Source organism: Falco peregrinus, chromosome 8 (assembly GCF_023634155.1).
Source record: "Falco peregrinus isolate bFalPer1 chromosome 8, bFalPer1.pri, whole genome shotgun sequence".
NCBI classification, from domain to species: Eukaryota; Metazoa; Chordata; class Aves; order Falconiformes; family Falconidae; genus Falco; species Falco peregrinus.
The window spans coordinates 48936372-48958050 of record NC_073728.1 but is presented as its reverse complement, the minus strand read 5'-3'; the positions used below and the strand labels follow the sequence as shown (position 1 = coordinate 48958050).

Genomic DNA, 21679 nt, shown 5'->3' with positions numbered 1-21679 from the left:
GCCCAAAAAATCAAACCCATATTTAACAGGCAACTTGAACTTTGACTTGTTCCAGTTTCAAAATCTTATTAGACATTGTCTTGACATAGTTTACATATAAACCCAGGTGTGTAATACAGTATTTAAGTTGCAGCTATTTGAACAACACCACCACAACTTCACTGTTTAAACATGTACATGTGTAACAGGTAGGACAAGCAGCTCTCTTGGGTCTGTCTTCTGACTACAGAAATGCAGGGCAGACATACCATCATTGCGAATTAATAGAATTCCTTCAAAACTAATGGAACTCTGCTGCATACCACCAACAGCATTGCCAGCTCTGCCTTTCACAGAGTTTCTGTAAGATTTTAACTTTATTACTTCCAAAAGTAGTTTATATTTCCTCAAAATGAGACAGGCCTCTGTTTGCATAAGAACAAGAGGTTTGTTCTTACAACCTGATCACAAGTGTTTTAAATTTTCTCTTTGTCTGCCCACCCTGTGGCAGTCCCAAGTCCCAAAACAAAATGAAGAATGAGGGAAGTGCAAACAGGCTATTGCAAGCTCTTAGGGATAAGGAGAAACCATCAAACTGGGAAGAAACACTTCAGAGCAATCCTTGCTCCCTGGGAGGCAAAAAGAAAGTTGGCAGCAAGGTCAAATCTTCCACGCACCCTTTATCATCACATGTCTGATGTGCTTTCTGAGAAAGCTTTGTATGAGGGGAAATTCCATTTTGCACAGTTGTAACACTACAACATATCACTGTGGGTTAGAGAAGCAGTAGTACACTCCCTTTTCATTAGGGCACAGCATCAAAAAACATATTGCCAGTTGGAGTTTTAAGAGGCTGTTCCTGACTCTACTGCATCTAAATCAGCAGTAGGTGATTCAGTGGAACCCAGTTCATCACCTCCACATTTTGTACGATGCAGTGTTGCAGAGCACTCTAGTAATAGTTTCTGCCACTTTTGACTGACATTTTGTGCTTAAGAGTAATAATACTTCTGATTCCATGCTGAATACAGGCATCTATATTTGGTGCAATTCTTTCCTCTTAATGAGCAAAAGCAGATCTGTCCTGTGGATTTCTGACAAATTTAATGAAATAAAAACGCTGTCCATAAATTGCTGTCATTATTAACAAATGTTTTTGGTTATGTTTTGCCTTTGCAAAGAACAAAATACTGTATTACACATGGACACTCAACAGGCATCTAGCATATATTCCATCATCTTTTACACAAACAGTCATCTGTTAAGGTAAAGTTTTCTTGAATAATGCTATAAACAGAATTTCAAATCTGATTTTGATTTAACTGCTTCAATTAAATGAGGATCCACTGTTAGCTCCATAGCAGATCTATAGTGTTATAAGCACAAAAAAATCCAAAAGCACTTAATCAGTTTATTGTTTGTATAGTTGTGGAGAGCTGGTGAAGAAAGGACTGGTCAAGAAGACAAGACTAAGGAGGCTATGGAATTTAAAGGTCTTTAAACCTAAAATTTGGGTATGATTTTTGTAGGTATGCAGAGTATAAGCATACAGATAGATCAAAGACCCCAAGGCTATACAGCCTCTAAAGAAGAATATCTGACATCTAAAAATTAATTTTCCTTTTACTGCCAATACTTCTTCAAAAGAAAAGACACAGGAAAAGCAAAAATATTTCAGATTCCCATTTGTATCTTTCACAAGTGCAGTAAACTCCTCAGCGTGGATGCAACAAAAGGAAATGGCCATAGACAAGCCAGCTGCATTTATATTCTTTCTCTTCTGAAGTTCTTACTATCTGTCATCTTGTCATTTCAGACTTTCTGTTACACAGCAGCACTAGTTCACCGTGTTAATTATATTTTTCTCTAAGAGAAAAAATCATCAAATCAATTACACATTTGGCTATTAAAAAACCAACACTAACAAAACATGGAAGCTAGGATAGGAATACGATTAACCAAAATTACTACACTTTTTGTTCCTGATGTGATGGAATGACAGCCTCAGTGATTATGGTAGTTAATATATGGCCTGACATTGGCCTGCACCACTTTATTTTACAGTGTCAGACTATGGGTTAGAGTGACAGAGGAGACTGGGGAGATACTTAGGACCCAGCAGTTTAAAGAGAAATTAAGCATTTTTTTCAAATAAGCATCTCATTGGCCTCTAGCCTTTTAAGAACAGCAAATAGGCTGATATTACAATTAGGATAGAATGGTTATGGTGTATAATTGAACAGTTCAAATCTCACAGGCATTTAAAATAAATTTTGCAATGACTAAATAAACTAAATAATCTCATTTGCATTGACACCCAATTACAGCATACTAAGTAGTGTGCTTTATTACCTCCTTACCTATCCAATTTCCAATTGCTTTACAGGCCTTTTCCACCAGGAAAATGTTAGTTATTTGTGCAAATTATTAATGGTTTTTAAGATAAATCTGACAGAATTTACCAGTTCAAAATCTGTGGTGGCTTTGAACCATTTTAAGTGTAGCAGACATGAAATTATTGATCAATAAACAAAACACTACAAGTATTGCATATCTGTGGATATATTATGAGCTTTTGTGGTTCAATTAAATAACCCATTGGAACTTCTTACAACGCTGGGACACATGAAACCAATTACTACTACATGAACTACAGTTTCCACTAAACTCAGTCTCAAAAAGACACCAAAAGCAGATACATTGCTCTTGAATGGTGTTTGCATCCCAGTATTAGAATACACTTGAGTGTGTACAGTCCTGCAGAGAGGTATGTACGGGCAAGTCAATCACAACTATCTGCAAAGTTAGCATCCCTTGTTGATGGCAAATATTCCATTGATGGAGAAAAATTTGTACAAATATGTTTATTCTACAGGAATGTGCAGCAAATGTTTTTTGTAAATATTTCCATCTATAGTTGTTCAACAGCTTTTTGCTGAACACAGCAGTAAGTATTTATGATTGGTGACTTCAGCCCCTGGCTGATGAAGTTAATACCATCAAGTTCATGGTACAAAAAAATTAGCTAGTCATGAATATTCATTATTTGGTTCAAGTTCACTGTTTTGCTGAACATTCCCAAACAGTAAATTTATCTGATAAAAATTCATGGCATACGAGCACAACTGCTCTGTAGGCAAAGCCAACACCAATGGGCTTACAAACAAATATTGAGGAATAAAAAAGGAAATAGCCAACTGCAGTGAAAGGAAGGTCTGGCATAATGAATGAAGCCTACTATATTCTACAAAAAAATATGTTACATGTGTCAAAAAATATCAGTAAAGTAACACCATTGAAAATCAGACCTTACTTCACATTGTCTTATCCTAAAGCACTAAAATTAGAATTATTTAATTAACAATAATAGTACAAAAATTGTATGGGATACTTCTAAACAAAATGGAAGCAAACAGAACAAAGAAGCAGGCTCACCTATAACAACTGAGGCTTGATAGGTAGATTTGTTCTTCTGAAGGATTAATAAAACAGAATCTTTGATACAACTTAAGTCCTTTCAAAACTATGACAAAGTTGGTTTCCTCTCAGGAAATGTATTCCAGCTACGTCTTCCATAGGAGGGATTGAAAAGTTAAGAGTTTGAATGTCTCCTATGGCCTGGGCCCAGTCTGAGCCTTTCTTTGAAGGTCTTTCTCCAGCCTTGTCAACACATGGATTACTTCCTAAAAGCAGCCAGAATTTAACTTTCTGACCACTGCACCACAAGGAAGGCTGTCAGCATGTATTTGGTTCTTGGGGTTTGTATACTATTTGTTCTTCCAAAACAGGCTAAAGACTAAAAAAAATATAATGTTGCTAGATAAGTCTTGAAAGATGTTCTTCTGCAGTTCAAATGGCATCTTGTTAACACCAATTCCACAATTGGTATCAGCAGTCTAGAAGGTGCCATATGAAGTGACGTTTAAAAATAGGTCCAGAAATAATAGTGACTTATAAATATATTCAAGCTTAAAAATGAAGAGGAAGATAAATTATTTAAGTGAAAGGATGCCACCTGTACAAGGTTAAATGATAGATCATGGCCATGATCAATTGTAAGCCTATGAAAGAAGTATAGTTGTGGAATGGCCGTCTAAACAAATTATCCATTAAGGAACCTCACCTGTTTTATGATGAAGTTTAATAAAGTTACAAAAGGGATAAAAATAGTTTAAGATTATGCTTTGAGTCCCTGGGGATTGATTTGCTGGTATTGGAAAAGGGCTTTTTAAACACAATTCACTTTGTTGTTTTTAAAGTGTGCCTGCCTCCTGCTGCAGCCAACACAGGACTTGACCTGCCTCAGTACAAAAGCTGGTGTCCTTAGGAGGAGGAGGAAGATGGGATTCACTGCGGTCAGCAGCATCACAGACTGACACAGCTACGCAGGTGACGCCTGTCAGAATGCGACATTTCTACTGATAAGGACCCCCATGGGCTCCGGCCTGGTCAGGAGCTCACTCAATGGCCAGATCTGCAGTGAGGAAGCACTTTTGTCCAGATGAGCAGGCAAGGACTAATGTGAGGCGCTGCACCCTTCCCAGAGCTTCCACAGAGTTCCTTGGACCAAATTCTTTGGCATTTGGAACACGCTAAGGAATGCAAGGCAATAGTGACCTTCCTTGTCTTTCTCCTGGGACAGCCTGAGGTTGCTGCCTTTGGTCTTTTGCAAGAGACCTCTGGTATATCCAAGCTCTTTATGGTATCTGGAACTTACAGAATAAAATTCTTATGGCTCTTCTGATCTAATCACATTTGCCTACAAATACAAGGAATTAATTCAACAAGTCAGGAGATACTTTCAGTTTGGGTACGGACTGCTGGTGCAGAGGGGCAACAGGGGCCTCTGTGAGGAGAGGCAGGTCCTGCCCCGTGCCAGGCACAGCCGGTTCCCACCGGTTCCACAGCGGCCCTGCTGCAGGGCAAAGCTGGTTCCCACCGGTTCCACAGCGGCCCTGCTGCAGGCCACAGCCAGTTCCCGCCAATTCTGGCCAGTTCCACAGCAGCCCTGCGGCCCTCAGTGAAGCTGGTGCTGCCTCTGTGAAAGTGTGTTTCAGAAAGGGTGAAGCGGTGCCAAGCAGTGAGGAGTGAAGAAAAAAGTGTGAGGAACAGCCCTGGGAGCAGCAAAGTCAGAGACCAAGGAGCGGGGAGAGGCTCTGGAACAGGCCTGACCTTCTCCCTAGTCCTGTTGAGGAGGGTGAGTGAGAGCAGCTGGGTGTCTGGCAGTCATGGGCAGCCCACCATGGCTGTAATGCACCTACATCACTAAATTTCACTGGCAGTAAACATTTATATGAATCTGATATTGACTGTACGCAACTTTGTATTTGCCTCCTATTCATTTATGGAATTCTGCAGTCATTTTATAAGCAGCTCTATGCTTTTTTTTAATTACTCTTATTGAGTGTTGTCCTAGTTGCATCTGGGATAGAGTTAATTTTCTTCCTAGTAGCTGGTACAAGGATCCATAAACGTGTTGCCAGTTACATACACGAATCAAACAGAAAAAGTCTGCAGATTCCATACAAAGGGTCAGCCACATACTCTGAGTCAGCCCTGTTTCTTCGTGTTGAACACCGCTGCTCTGGGCGCACTAGCTCAGAACCAGGCTGTGGTACCCATCTGTGGCAGCACAGACCACCATGACGCGCATCCACTGCATACCAAAATACTACCAACCTACTAGTAATAAAACAAGCCACTGGTTTTGGACATTAACATAAACCCCAATTATGTTATTTTTCTTACAGCAAAAGTTCAAAAGCTCAGTGGCTGGATAATTATACCCCAACCTGCCATCATTAAATAAGCATTAAAGAGCTACACATACTGCTCTGGGGAAAAGCGAATTCCAGAAAAAAGGTAATTATACTGAAAAAGGTAAGACATCATTTTTGGACATTAAAACTAAGTTTGTTGTAATTTAAAGCCAATTTTCAGCTTTGGCGGTGCTTGAGTAAATACATATTTATCCCTCGGATTTGCAAGATGGTCCCCCAAATGAAAACACCTTATGTGGCAACTTACATATGAAGCAATTCAAGTACATTCTTACAGGAGAAAACAACATAACTGCTAGTGCTGGAGTAAATTTACATTTGTATTAAGACACTTAATAGAAACAGAAAACTAAACTCCGATAAACAGCGATTACTGTCTCTCCAAATGTCCTATAGGAGGAGTCATTTGAGGAGCAAGTAACAAATACACAGTATTTAAATGTTTCTTTACATGAGATGTCAGTATTAAATTTGTGGTAGCAAATTATAACAGGAAGTAAAAATTCTATCAGAGTTCAACAAAAAATTTCTAAGACCAAACTGAAAGCACAATTTTTACCAAAAGGCTTTTAAGTCATACAACACTGAATGTCCTGCACAGACTCCATTGTAAGAGGAGTTGTTGGGTCTCTTGACAGCTACAAAAAGCATGAACCTACTTAACAGTGAGAAAATATTATTTGTCTAGAATGACTCACAGGTCACTCTTTTGGAAAGAGGTCAAAGTTAGATGAAATGGTTAAGCTCACTTCTAAAAGCAATAACACAGCTGCAGAATGAGGGTATCCCGCACAGCAGAAAGTGACCATTCACCCACACAGAGAAAAAGGCCTCCTCCTCCGTCTGCTCCTCCCACTTCAGTTACCCAGCTTCCTGTGACCATTAAAACTGAGGGCCAGTAGCAGCCCTTCTCTGCATGAACAGGAATGGACTGCATGGAGAGAAACTGCCCTGCTCCCTCAGGAGCAATTGCTACCCCCCAGCACTATCAAAATCTGCATCATTAGCAAATAGTCATCCCTGCTCTTTAGTTTCCAGGGAGCACCAATCTTCTGTGCTGGCAGCACCTCCTTGTCCCATGTTGAAAGCAGCAGACCTGCTGCTAGTTATGCAAATACACTATTGCACAGTCTTTTAAATAGCAGCAGACTGGGGGGAGTTCCTCTCCCCGCACACTTTTCCTTTGGTATCTTCTGAATGTTCTCATTAAGAAACTGAGCTTGAGGAGTGCTATTTTATTCATTACTCATTGTTGGTTGTCTCCTCAATAATATGCTATGAAGTTATTAGGAAAAAAATGGAACAAGACAATTCACTGAGTTTTGTGGTCTGGGACAGAGTAACAGCTATGTTTTAAGATCATTTGACCTCACCTAAACAAACAAATCTGCTTCCTCATTACGGCTTCCAGTCTGCATTAAGCAGCAGGAAGCTAGCATATATTCCTCTTTATTATACCTCAGCTGCAGTAGCAGTGTATGAATCAGAAACTCTAGGTCTTCAACCGAGATTTGAGACGATGAACTATTTTCTTAAAATCAGTATCAGTTTATTTAGCCAGAAATCACTAGACACTTGGCTCTGCTAGTGATTTCTTACATCAATTTCAGACTGAATTTTAACTTATTTTATCCAAATTATATATCTTGATTTTCATGAGATTCTTGTAGATTCTCCAAATGGGAATGAAAGATCAAGAATCAGAGAAAATGCTTTCTAATGAAAAAAAGAATGATTTATGGATCCAGCTTCTCTCTCTACAATGCTTGTTTAATTATTTAAGAAAACTATCTTAGGAAGGTAATTAAAAATCACATATTTTACATTTAAACTTTGCTAAATTTCATATTGCAAGGCATACAGGACAAATCAGCTCCAAATTAATGTCAGGTTTTAGAATCTGGTGCGACTTACATGAAAAAAACCATGAATTCATTAACTATCTGCTCTGTAAGTGTCTGGTCTGTTCTAAGAAATTTCATTCAATCTTTATACTCCATTGTAAATGCTGTCCACTGAAGAATACCTCAAGCTACTGGCCAAAACTGTAACAAATCTGTATCAACCCGCACCTTTAAATGGGCAGCAACAGAAAAAGAGAAAAATCAACTTCCTTCCACCACCTGGTGCAATCAACTCACTGTCTCTGCCTGCTTACCTACCAGATCATCTCCTCTGCAAGCAGCCAGTTGAGAACTGATGACGTTTGAGCTGTTCTGACAGCAGCTAGCAGAGAACAGCAGCGGCTGAAGTATGCTACACATCACACTACAAGACACAATGCTCCTGAATGCTTCTGCTTTATTCTAACACGCAGTTCAGATGCATATATATTTTCTCATGTATATCCTTAGGAAACCCAGAATGATTCATATAATCGTAAAAAAATCCAAATAGGGTCACTCGGTGGGCCCTGCACAGAACACTGAAAAGACCAATGTGCTACTGATGGTATAACTTCATGAACCCACTGCATCAGTTTGCAAAGGTTTACAGCCACACTAACACAGGTGAGAAAACACATTATGACTTGACATAACTGATCAATATGTAAATTAATTTCAACTTCAATAAGAAAAAGTAGAAGAAAAATCAAAGAGCCATAATAAAACTTACATGAGAGGAAAATGAAATAAAATTACTCTCCTAAGGAGGTCAGAGGAGGCCAAGAGAGACAAATAGGCAGAGAGAGAGAGAGTCTACATGTTTGAGACAGACAGAGTTAGAGAAGCCAGTTCAACAGTGAAACATCTGAACATGGAAGGAATCTGGGTCTGATCCAAGCAAAGACTGGAAGGCTCTAAGAGGTACCGAGCGTTAGTCAGCACCCCCAGATGCTTCCCTGCTAGCTACGGGAATATAAAACAGTTCCCAAGGATCAGAGTGCACAGTGTTTCAACTGACAAGAACTCTTTGCTTAGTATACTGTTTTCTCTTGTCACAGCAATGTAGCAGTGAATTGTAAGGTCATAGTGGAGAGAGGAGAAACGCACCTATGTGCAGCACATCAACAGGGGCACTCATCCTCTGGTGCCACACAATTTCCCCTTCTGCAACATACTGTCTTGTAGGAGACTATCTCACCAAACATCCCAGAGCTCAATAAGCAGCTGTGCAGGAGGAAATAAATGTCTGTTTGGAGATTTCTTTGGGAACAGGTGGCTTCAAGGCAAAGGTCCAGGAAGGCTGCCCTGTCAGGGGTGGCTCTGGAGGAGAGACTCTCCTATGAGGAGAGGACAGCTTCCTGAAGAAGCTGTCCAGAAGGCTCTGGTGGGTGACAGGACTGCCAGCAGTTCTCAGCACTCTCCCCCAGCGGTGAGGGGCCCTCTAGTCCCAACTCGGCTCAGTTCTATTAATGCCTTTCCACAAATGCACAAATGCAACTAGACGATATTTGAAAACCTCTCTCCAGGCAACTACACACTATTTAACCCTACAAGTTCACCTACAGTTCTGAGCCAAATGCTCATGGGCATGAACAAGTGAAACCTGGAATTGCTTTTCCACTGCTCACAATTTGCACACAAGTGCCATTTCAATTAACATTTTTATAATTTATGTGCACAAGCTGAACAACATTTTTGAAAGACTGACTCTCAGTTGACATTAAGTATGACTCAGTTTACACAGATATATCTGCACATAAGTCTGACTTCAGCAACATTATCTTGAGAGACTCTGCACCTAAAAAGAGATAAACAACACTGTGCAAAACTGGTAGCATAGTGTCCACAAGGAATCAAGCAATTTGGGTCCAGTTATGGCACCTCTCTAGCAGTGTTTCACTTCTTCTTTTTCAACTTAGGGTATTCCTTGGTATATAGCATTCGAAATTTGTTTTGAAAGGAACATTTGTCATAAAATTAGGAAAAAAACCCTATTCTTGCATAGGGTTCAAAAAATAACCAGAAGTCAGTTTTTCAAGGATGTTTTTCTTCTTTCTCCAAATTATTTTATTTTTTTTCTTTCTCCAAAATATTTGATTCTATTCTTTCTCCTTTGAAGCATGCAACAGCACAAGTTTTGAACTGGAATGTTCTAAAGAAGCCCATTTTACAGTGGAGGAAAAGCTGCGTTTTCTTTTGCTGTGATGATATTACCACTGCCATAAAAACACAAGTGCTTGAAATGCTGAGCCTATACTTAAACTGAGTAGTTCACTACATTGTATTTCAGCTCTTCATAAATACAATGCAAAGGCAGCTTTCACTGCCAGCTTGAGGTTGGTTACAGTGATTCATTTAAGCTTAAATCGTATAAAATTCCTGTGCAGAGGGACAAGTTCAGTTCACTATTCACCTCCTGTCCTGGTTTGACTTCATAGTCAAACATGAACAAATTATGCTGTAAAATCAGGAACAAGAACTGTAATAAGGAGCACAGAAGATCTATATCCTCTTTAAACTAGCTGTCCATGTAGCTTTTTGTCAAACTAGCACTCACTGAGTTCTCTGCTATATTCTACACTAAAATGAGCTCTTCAATACATTTCTTTTTCAGTGTATTTCATTTCCAAAATGATGGTTAGGAGATACAGTTGATGGGACTGTCTCACTGAAAGTTTCCTTCCTTTAATTTTTATTATTTAAAAAAAAAATGCAGGAAAAACTTGAGAGTTCTATGTTCTTGGTACAACAGGCAAGTGTTTAAAACCCTTTTCTTTTTTGGAAGTCATAGTCTGCACAGAAAATTCTGATTAGATAAGTACTGTCCACATTATGTTTCTCATTTAACAATTATTATCTCCTGTCCTGATTTAAACAACTCTTTTTCCCTCACTTCACTGTATCATGAATCCAAATAGCTGAACTCATGCCCCATCTGAAACTTCATTTCATGAGAAAAAAATACTGCGGTTGCCTCTTTGGTAAAATTAGATTCTGCTAATAGCTTCATTCATTCATCCATTTATTTTATCTTTCCCCTCCCAAGACTGTCAGATTTCTAAACTTTTAGTTGAACTTCTGATGTAATTATCAGATATTCTGGGCATCATCAAATCTCCACTACTGCGTAAAAGCTGCTCAGCACTCCTGAAAATCACGTCACAAAAATCACTGCTGCACAACTTCATTTTCCATGTGCCCATAACATTTTCTGCACACACGCAGGGCTGGCTGGGCATTAATTTACCATCCATGGTATAGTTAAGGGGATCATACCCTTCTTCTCTAACTCCATTTTTTTTTTTCTTTCTTTGACACATATAAGTGAAACTGCAGAAAAAAAGGCATTCCTAAAAACATTTCTACCATGAGCACTTGTACTGTGTTTCCATCAGTCAGCCCATGTACCATGAGGATAAAGCTTTAGGGCTCACAGGCTGTGAGAGATAAGGACACAACACCACAAGACTCACAGTCTATCAAGATTAGAACTCTCATCGGCTTCGTAACAAGCTCCCTGTGTTACTTAGCACTTGGCCTGCAAAACTATCTCCAGACTTCTGTCTGATTTCATCCTTATTTTTTTCCACACCATGCACCCTGCCATGTCATATCTCTTCCTTTATTTCAGAGATTTCCTTCCCCAATTTTTCCATTTTTCTCTCTCTCTTTTAGTCTTTCTTTCTTCTTCTTTTAAGGCAATGCATTTCTATCACAAAAGTGCAGTTCCAGAGACGTGATGAATAGGCCCAATATATAGGCACGTAGTTTGTGAGTTGGCCGTGTATCATCAGCCTCATTTATCAGTGCGGAAACCTGTAGAACAGCGAAGTGCACTGGCTCCTTAAGAATCCTGCTTCAGTCCCTGGGATGAAATCTGCTCCTCATGTTCTATAGCCCAATCATTTTTCAACAGAGTCAGATTAGCATTTTCTATTTCCTTTCTTTGGTATTCCAGTCAGCTATAGATCTCTTCCCTTGAGAAATACCAAATTATCCACACTTAATTGATTTCTTATGCTGGTATCATTGGCAATGCTAAAGTAGAAAAAATAATTGGAGAACTGATATGTTAACTGGAATCCAATAATTCTTATAAAGCTGAAAAAATTAACTATTTGATCTACTCCCATACAGCTTAGCAATGATAAAAACAAACAGGACTGCTAGAGAATGGCACTTAAACACAACATAGTGATTTTCCACCCATAGTTTCTATGTGAATATCAATATAGGTAGATATTGACTGATAAATAAATGAATAATTGGCATCCTTACCAGAGCAGACAAAGTCCTTTTTCTGAACCTCTGACACCAGAAAGCCCCGCAGGTTCACAGGTGCCAAGCAGAAGGTGAACTGCCCGATGGTACGCCTCTGCCGCAGCCAGTCAGACAGCCAGGCCAGGTGGCAGTCGCAGTGCAGGAAGTTGGAGTGAAGCCGCCTACAAAAGGCAGAACAACCCTGAAGTCAGCGGTAGGGTTTTAAACGTAAGACACAATGAAGTACAAGTCTGCCTGGCTCTTCGCTGCCATTCCAGTAGGATCACTGCAGGTTATTGGTTACAGCTGAGTCAGGTCTTAACTGTCTATATTGCCATGTAATATACAAATGTCCACATATAAATTAGTGCTATTATTTATAATGTCTTGGAAGAACAAAGTTAAATAATGACCTGCCTACAGGTAATCATGAGCTGGCCATTCTACAGAAAAGAGCATGCAGAATTTAAGGTCCCTCCCAGTAATCACTTTGCCTGTGATTTCATATCAGAAATAACTGCATAAATGTGATATCTTTGAGGGAATTCAGAGGATGGTTTGTATAAGCACAAGGACTAGGCTGAAACACAAGGTAATAGGTGATTCTTCCCTCTTTTCTTTCCTTAGGGGGTGGGGGAAGAGACCTCACACACCAGAGGCTATTGATACCTTGTACGTTCCTGTGTTGCCTGTACAAATTCATCAATGCCTTTTTTACTGTGGCAATTTAATGCAAGTACACAGGTTCTAGACAGGAATTTTCAACTCATAACAAAGAAGGGGTCTACAACAGTGTCATGCCTCACAGCAATGCCAGGGCCATTCTTTGTAATGGAAGATGTAGCCACACAGCTCCCTTCCCAGCCTGCTTCATGCCTGGCACTAGAGATCTGCAGCATTATCACATCACGGGGGGAAGTCTGCAAAATGATGATGCGTTCAGGAAGCAATGTGGTGATTTTAATAGCTACCAAACTTTAGGTCAAAACAAAAGCCCAGGATATTAATTATTTCATTCCTTGTAACAAGTCATATATTTGCAGTGTTCTAACGAAGCTGAAATGATAAACCAGATTGAAAATCCTGTCAGAAATGGTTAGAAAAAGCATTACTCACTAATATTACAGGCATTACATTTTAAAAACCCTACACAATTGGTGTGCACAGACTTAGCCTTGTCCATTCACCGTAGAAATTAACTTTCTATCTGTGAGATCTTCATATTGCACAGCAGTAGTGCAGGTCACCAGTGGCGCCTGGGCTGACAGTCCCCAGATTTGTACGTCTAGGGTGGGCAGTCACAGTAAAAGACCACAAATCTGGAACTAGGAGTTTATCCTGTAGAGATGGAAGATGCTAGTCTCCTGGGAGCACTGTAAAACGTAATTGTTTTAGAAGAATGGTGAGAAGATCTTGTGTTTAGGGATTATGAAACTATTTAACTGACACTGCAGTAAGTTAGATTGCTAGTAAAACGTTTTGTTATTATGAACCATTAATCTGCCTGTAACACTTTTTGTTTGAAAAAAACAAATAAATACATTTACAACAAAAAGAGAACAAATGTCCAGTCAGAAATCACACTAAATAAGACTGTTCTAACTCAGAGAGTAAGCATTTCATTTAAATCCCCAATGTATTATCCCTTTCCACCACAACAGTCAACAACGACACTCAAAATCATCTTTCTCCAGGAACTGAAGTGGAGCTCATCCCATGCCATTCCTTGCATCCCCCATATGGATGTAGGCAAGCAGGAGTAATTTCACAAAAGGGGGCAACTTTCCAGTTCTGTGAGTTGGGGTTATTTCCTCATTAGGTTCATATAGCTGGTTTCTGGGTCTTCCCATTTTGCTAGTGCAAACTGTCACCCCCCTGTCAGCTCGTCCGCCTCAGCAGAGCCCTACCTTGTCATTTCTTCAAGTTTTTTTGCGTGGATATTCTAAGTTTGCTTTTGAGAGGAGACTCTTTTTAGAGAGCCTATCAAGCTTAACAAAGCAGCTTATTAGAATATATTTTTGATAATTATATCAGTGAATATAGCCACAAAAAGACTTTTCACAGTACTTCATACACCAATTCCCTATGAACATGAAAAGCACTGAAGTGACTTGGTACACTTTCAGTTTACCCTTAAATAAAAAAAAAAAAATTAAAAGAAATTATGCAATTACCTCTCTCAGCAGTCACTCATACATGTAGAGACAACAGGACACTTACCATTAAGTAAATAGGTATGGGAGACATGCTTTAACATAAATAAAGCTGTTTCAAGCAAAGGAAAGCAGATCAATAAAAACTAATTCCTGTCACTTCCAATCACGGCTAAAAGATCAATGAAACTTAGCAACAGAAAAGACAGTTAAATAAAAAAGGTTACCACAGAACTGATTTCTTTAAAGAATTCTTCAAGTGCTTCAAACCTTAGTAGCACTTCTTTTTTTCCTGTTTGGTTTTTTGGTTTTGGGTTGTTTTGGGTTTTTTTGGTCTTTTTTTTTTGTTGGTTTTTTTGTTTGTTTGTTTTGTTTGTTTTGTTTTGTTTTTCTTTCCTTCCCCTGAGATGTCATGTTCAAGTTGAATATGCTTTTTATTTTTCCTTCTCTGTTCTTTCATTTTTCCTTTATTTTTCCTTCTCTCTTCTTCTTAAATGAGAAGATTGTTTTGAAAGCCATGAAGAAAAAGCTTATTATCCACAGAACTATCACAGCAGATGCAGCTGTGGCACAGGCAGCCCCAAATGTCCTGCTAATGGATCTTGCTAGTGTGTAAAAGGGACACATAGGGAAAACACTATCCACACTGCACTGAGCCTCAGCTGGATGGGAAAAAGGGCTTGGCCCTGCTTGAGTAACATTCAGACCAAAGATTCCCTACAAGAGCTTCTCAAAAAAAACCCCCAGCATGTCCAAGTATGAAGCTATTTGAGAAGGTGTACAAACTAATGATGATTTTTAAAGAAAACAGCAGAGTCACCAAACTATAATGAACATGGTCCACTTGGACTAAATTTGCATTAACAACCTAGAGATTAGATAGTAGGTCTTACTCAGCCATCACGCCTCAGACAGCTTTCTCCCTTTTTGCAAACTATTCACTGAGGTTGTATATTAATGCAGGAGAAAAGGTTATCAAGGGCAACAAAGCTCAGGAAACTAGAGAGAATATTAACATTTTCCTCCAAATAATACCTTTATATAAATATTTACACAGGTGAACAATCACTGATCAGTTTTACATGTGCTCAGATGTACGTTAGTTGTTAGGGTATTACTATGCATTTACGCAAAACTTGGTTAAATCAAAACAGTATTAGCCTAAATTCTGAACAGAAGATAATCAGAAAATTCTGTGTAATATGTAGCTATGCAAATTTTTTTGTTAATAATTATAATTAATAAATTATTTATTGTGAATAGTGCTAGGATGACTTGGAGATAGAGGAAGAATTTTTAATATGAAGAATCAGCAAAAGAAATTATGAAATGCTATTTGATTCCTGTATTTATATTAATTGCTGTTTTCATGACTTTTCTGCATCTGTTGAAACAGATGGAAGGAAATACAGAAAACTAAACCATTTTACTGTATTTCCACCTGTCTATGTAAATTTTTTTTATTCTTATATTGAACTGCTAAGAAGGGTACTGCATGTTATTTGGCAGTCTTTGGAGACTGAAACATGCCACTTGATATTGATGAAACTGCCTTTACAGAACATGAGGTGAATGAATACGAACGCAAGTTTGCAAAGGTGCCCTTTTAGCCATAGACCCTAAATTAAATTTCCAGCAAATCCTTTTAGAGTGGTTCAGCATTCATGTTCTATAAAATGTGGCTCTCAGAATTCAATATAAAAGCTTCCCTTTATAAATCCTATTTATGACTTCCTTCCCTTTTCCCCCCTGCCCCCCCCTTAATTACAGCAGAGGGGGATTAGTCAGCGTAAGTCTCCAGGGAGCTATATACAAAGCCATCTCTGAAATTAAACTAAAAAGAAAATGACAGAAGGCATTGAGCTCTGGTAACAGACAAGACTGACTAATCTGAAGAAGCCAGGCAAATGTTCTAGACCACTGTGACTGAATGAGAAAAGACAAATCTCCAGGAACCTTAACCCTACACACTTTATCTTCTTTATCCCTTCTCTTGTAAAAGACAAACATCTAATATCCATTTAATTACTTACATTAAGATCCATGAATGTCACCATTAATGAAGAATGTAAATCTAAATCACAGGTTATCTTACATAGATTGACATGAGTAAGAGCCATTTTTCTTCAGTTCTGCTAACTTATTTAATATGATTTTACACAGACGTATGTGGCGTCCTTGAAGCATTTTATTTTTTCAGTGTCACAGAAAATTTTCAGGCTAGCTACTCTTTCACTTTCTTTGCTTTTAGGACTAAATACATCTTGTTTGGGTTTGAAATTTTTGAGGAAAAAAACCCCAGAGATACTTTGTTTAAACATGACTTCTCCTGAAGTTGCATACTCCCTAAAAGAATTCAAAGGAATAATTTATTTAAATAAAATGTATTTGGTAGGCTATGCCTAAATTATACAAATGCACACAGTCTAATTTCACAGTCTTTGTTTTTGGTCTACCAAAGTTGATCAGAGCTTTTCCAGTGTAATGATGCCCAGCTATAGAAAAATGGATTTGACATAAGAGAAGCTTTTATAAAAAATACATCAATATCAGTGACATTTTGTTTCAGAAAGTATCTGGAAAAGAAGCTTTTTTCAAGTTCTTAAAAAAATTTCTTATTTCAGAAATTAGTATTCTGAATTTGAAAAGAAGAAACTGGATTTAAATACAGGATATTAACAAAATTAAATAACTTGATCCATCTGAGCAGTTTTCACAGTTTTGAAGATATTCCAGCTTGGATCACGTTTCACATTATGGATTTTTCCACAGGAAAAAAAATAATGCCAGTTTTGTTTCCAGGTAATTTCAAGAGCTTGATAAAACTGTGTCATACTTAACCCTGGGTAATCCCCGTGCAACCACTGCCAGGGCCCTGGGGGCCCCAGCCGTCTTCCCCACCTTGCCTGGCCTCACCAGGGGCTCCCCGGGCTGTCCCAGCCCTGCGGTGGCCCAGGACTTCCACAGAGCCCTGACGGGGCTTGCAGCCCAGCCCCCGCCCCAGCCCCCCAAAGCCGTGGGGTCCCCACGTGGCTGGGGGCCCGTCTGAGCTGCTGCCCGCTGTCCCAGCCTGGCCTCGGCTGTCCCCGTCCCCACAGAGGTGTCTGAGGCTTCCCCTGCTGTCGGGTGTCCCTGAGGGACAGGAGATCCTGCCCTGCCCGCCATGGCCCTCCCAGGGTCAGGCTGCTCCAGCCACCGGCTCCTCAGGAGAGCAGGGTGGACTGCTCACATCGGGAAGAGACTGAAATAAGAGTATCACAAGAAAACAGATATCCAAAGAGTTGGCTTACACCATTATTATCATTGTTGTTATTAGTATCAGTATCATTATTGTAATAATTCCTATTATAGTTATTATTGTTGTTGTTATTATAATATACAAAGATATTACTCACAGAGTCCTGATCTTGGGCATGTGATTGAAACTGGTAACGGGAATGCGCGTGATGTTGTTGTTGTTGAGAGTACTGTTAGGAGAGAAAAAAAAAGAAAAAAGAGAATAATAGATTGATCAATTATTTACATGTCTTCAGGAACACACTGTTTACAGAAAGAAACTGCTAAAACTCTTGATAATAAATCTGCCAGGCTGCGAGCAATAAGACATGCTGACCAACACCTGATACAATTTGTGTCGTATCAAGGAAGATACTGCTAGGGCAAATCAACCAAGCTGTGTAAGAATGGATGAAGGTTACTATTTGCCATGTCTGAGTACCAAGGGGTACAGGAGGTGAGTTTTTATCGGCTACTGGAATGGGTCATACTTTTTGGTTAAGCTGCCACGTTGCTTGAAAACCTGGTGCAACTCAAGTGGAGGAACATCAAACTTGCACACTGCAGCATGAAAGCTTTGCACTTGAAGTGCTCACTCTCACACAAAAGGAGTTGACTTTCACAGGCTTGTTAGTGCAGCCAGCTTACACAGACAGACAGCTCAAATTGCCCTTTTGAAAACACATGGATGGATGGGTACCCTTTCTTTGGTTTCCTTACGAAAAAAATTTATGGGTAGTGGAACAGCCCATAACACAACATGTCATGACCCAGGCATGTAAGGATTTCTGCTGCTCCATCAAAGCACAGCTTAAAGGGAATATGATCTTAGCTACTGGTAGGGACCCCCTTAGCACTTCTTATGAAAAATGAACTGACTCGATTATCATCAGCTGAGCGTGCTGCTCCCATTTATGTAGCTCCTAATTATATCAATGACTCTCTAGCAAATTAGAAGCTAAAAAGTTTACCAAGATGGCACAGGAAATGGAAAACACTCCGACAGAGCATAACTGCTGTGCTCCAAGTGCATCAAACCTGCAAATACAGTAGCCCAGTTTGTCATGAGAATTGATGGTGCCAGTGATGACTCCATGTCCTGGTGTGGCCGGTCCCACCACTGGCTGCAGCTGCCATTTGAAACCCGTGGTGGCCACAGCACCATGGCATGGAGCAACTGCTGCTTTATACAAGGAGCCCAGCGCTCCACAGGGCCACTTTGGCAGGAGACAGTGCTTTTGTATGTTTGTGTATGTGTTGAAGAAAATACCTGCTGAAGCAAGCTAAAGGCGCATTACATTTCTCCAAACTATTTAGTTGTTCCGATGTTACATATTTACATAGAACTTTTAATCAAAAGCTCTCAAAGAGTTTTACAGAAGTTAACCAGCCCTCTTGGTCATCTGCCAGTTTAAAAACATTTTTACAATTCTGCCTAGAAATCCCTTGGCAAAACCATCATTTACAACATGAGCAGATTAAAGCTAAATTAGATTATACCCTATTAAGACTGTTTTTCTGGCATGCAGGAAGACACACACGCATACTGGCAAAGCCAGGAGTTTGCAGAGTAACGTGGCTGCACACAGCCACGCTGCAGAGAGGTGTGTGAGCAGGCTCTGATGCTGGCAGCAGCGTGTTGCTGTTGCTGCTGCACTGCATCCCAGCAAGACGGAACGTGACCACTTCGTTAGCAGGATGGTAGCTGGTATTTCAGCACAGTGCTCTACCAGACGGATGCACTCTTGATCTGGAGCCAGCTTGGGAGCTGACATACCCATAGCAGCAAACTACACCAACAGAGCAAAATTACTCTTCCTTTCCAAATCTGCCAGCAGAGCAAGTTGTGTCAGTAAAAGCAAAGTTTTGGAAATCTGGAATCTGCATGTGAGATCTGTTGCCAGAGATCTATGTCAGTTAAGTCACATGTTCACACACCAGGCTGGTAAGAGCTATAGGCCTCAGTGCCTTATGGCTTATAGTATAAAATACAGTGTTCATTCCACATCCTCTGGAAAATTTGACGCTGCCAAAAATTGCACAAGAAATACATTGCTAAGTATTGGAATCAATGGGTGTACAAAATTACAGATTTGTGTATTTAATTTCTCAATATACAAAGACTCAAACACATTCTATTATAAATTCACTGGCTAAGAAGAAGAAGGAAATCCTGTCAACTTGAGAAGTAAACCTGAAGGCAAGGTCTTACAGCTATCAGCCCAGTCATTTCATCAGCTGTGTATCACAGCCTGCACGTGCCACTGCCTTACTGCGGCTTCTGCGCTGGAGGTGAACGCAATTAGTATCGCTGTACAGCTGCAGGCCTGGAAAGCTCTACCTTTGCATTCCTGCCGATGTCATGATGACAACACAAATGCCCCACTGTGGTAGTTTATACGGTGCAAAATGAACCTCTCTGTCCTACAACTGCTACTGCTGGATCACCTTATTTAGCCAGTGATGCACACTGAAGTCTTTTGTGGACAGTTAGCAAAAACACGCATGCACAACAGTTTCAGAAAGTGAACAAAACCTCCTGCAAGGGTGCATACATATACATACATCAACACACCCAGCCCTCAATATCTATATTTATTTGCTATCTGCATTTGCACATGCATGTTGGGAAGTTCCAACAAGGCTCACAAATAGAATTTCTAATTGCACCATCATTTTTTTTTCTGTAAATGTAAAAATATAATTCACCCTCTACCTCAATTGCCTGTTACCTAAAAATGAGCTATGCACTTGGTTGGAAGATTTTAGGTATACACTGATGAATAAAAGCCACATGTAAAGCCAGCTGACAAAAATAGCTGATGCCTGTATAGGTCACACATGGCACTACAGGAGCCAAACGAAGCCATAGGAGTTCCAGGGAGACTTTCAACTGATTTCAAAAGGATGTGGATTGGATTCAGGCAGAACAGGATGTGACAAGGAGCTTCCTTCTGCATTAACTGAGGGTAGAGTGCAATTTTTCACCTGGATGAGGAAAACTGTCTGATTTGATGAATCAAAAATATTTTTAAACTTCTTAAAATATTTCTGTTTAACAGACAAAGCATTACTCCAATTGCACAGTATTTCTACTCACAAAGTATCAGATGAGTGCGGCTCAGGTTTTGCCCCTAATAAGCAAACGTTTCCCATAATTCATCAAAAATATATAACCCTCCTTCTAAGAATCGGTGCTGAATTAATATACTCCTTAAACACAAATTTCAGGGATAACTAGCAGATGGCTGTTGCGCAGATGACTTAGTAACATACTATTTCATTGATATTTAAATGTTAACCATCATGACATGAAGGCAATAAAGCATCTAAGATAACAGCAATTATTTTGGAACAAAAAAGGGCAAACACTGCAAAGGGCACTGATTGACAGTCTTACAGCCCGGTTGAAGCTGCAGGGATGTAACCCTGCTGCTCTGGCTGGGCAGAGCACACAGCTCCCACAGTAGGAACTTTTTGGTTTTCAAATGGGGACACTTTCAGGTAGAGCTGTGTGCTAGAGGCATTCTGCAAAGCCTTCTGTCACAGGTATGAAGCTTTCCCAGCAATGATTTTTTAAGAGTATGTGTCCTGAAAGGGGTAAGCACATGATACAGTGGCATTTTTAACACACAAAGAGTGTGTTAAATAAATCCTGCTCCAGTGGTCTGCTAGCTGCTCCAAGGCCATAGACTCATTTTGATCCAACTAAGATCCAAATCCATAGAAACAGATGCAGAAACACCATGAAACTGTGAGAAACAGAAAACTTCCAGAATATTCTGACTCTCCAACATCATATGGGGAAGCTTGTATTCTGCTGGGTTCTCCTCAGCCTTATACCTCCCACCTCTTCCAGAACCCAATATACCCTTCCCCTGTGAAAAGGCACTGTCCTCTCATTTAGAAGTCCTCTCCTTGCAAGCTATTCACATCCAAAATGCTGAATCAGGAAACTGAGGTTACAGACAATATTATTTATACCAGCAAACTTCCCACCTTGGGCTGTGATCCTTATCAGATCTTGCAAGCTAAGCAGAAGCAGACTGCAGCAGGTCTAAGGATCCTCCAAGGACTACTTGGAAGATGCATAACGTGGGATCAGCAATCTTCGAGGTGGTACATCCTCCACTGGAATGAACTGTCATAGTTCTACTGCCTTCAATTTACAACCCCAGAGGAACTGCTCTACTAACTCACAGCTCTGCCGGTTGCCCAAACTGGTTAGAGGCACGCATGGAGCTGCTTTCTTCCTTCTGAAGAATAAAGCCGATTTATAGCCACTACTAATCTGATATTTTTTTTAAAGGAAAGAATGCTCGTTCTGCAATCCTGTCACGATTTG

The 21679-nt window shown here is 39.8% G+C and overlaps 1 protein-coding gene across 1 annotated transcript in view; it reads right to left on the bottom strand.

Annotated features, from left to right (window-relative positions):
* The window catches only part of SLIT3 (slit guidance ligand 3), a 531529-nt gene that overhangs the window by 193408 nt on the left and 316442 nt on the right, over positions 1-21679 (bottom strand). The window contains exons 8-9 of the mRNA XM_027779712.2: positions 17454-17525; positions 11924-12087 (exon numbers count right to left, since the gene is read on the bottom strand). Coding sequence (XP_027635513.1) covers positions 11924-12087; positions 17454-17525 — 236 coding nt within the window. The remainder of the gene's footprint in view (positions 1-11923; positions 12088-17453; positions 17526-21679) is intronic.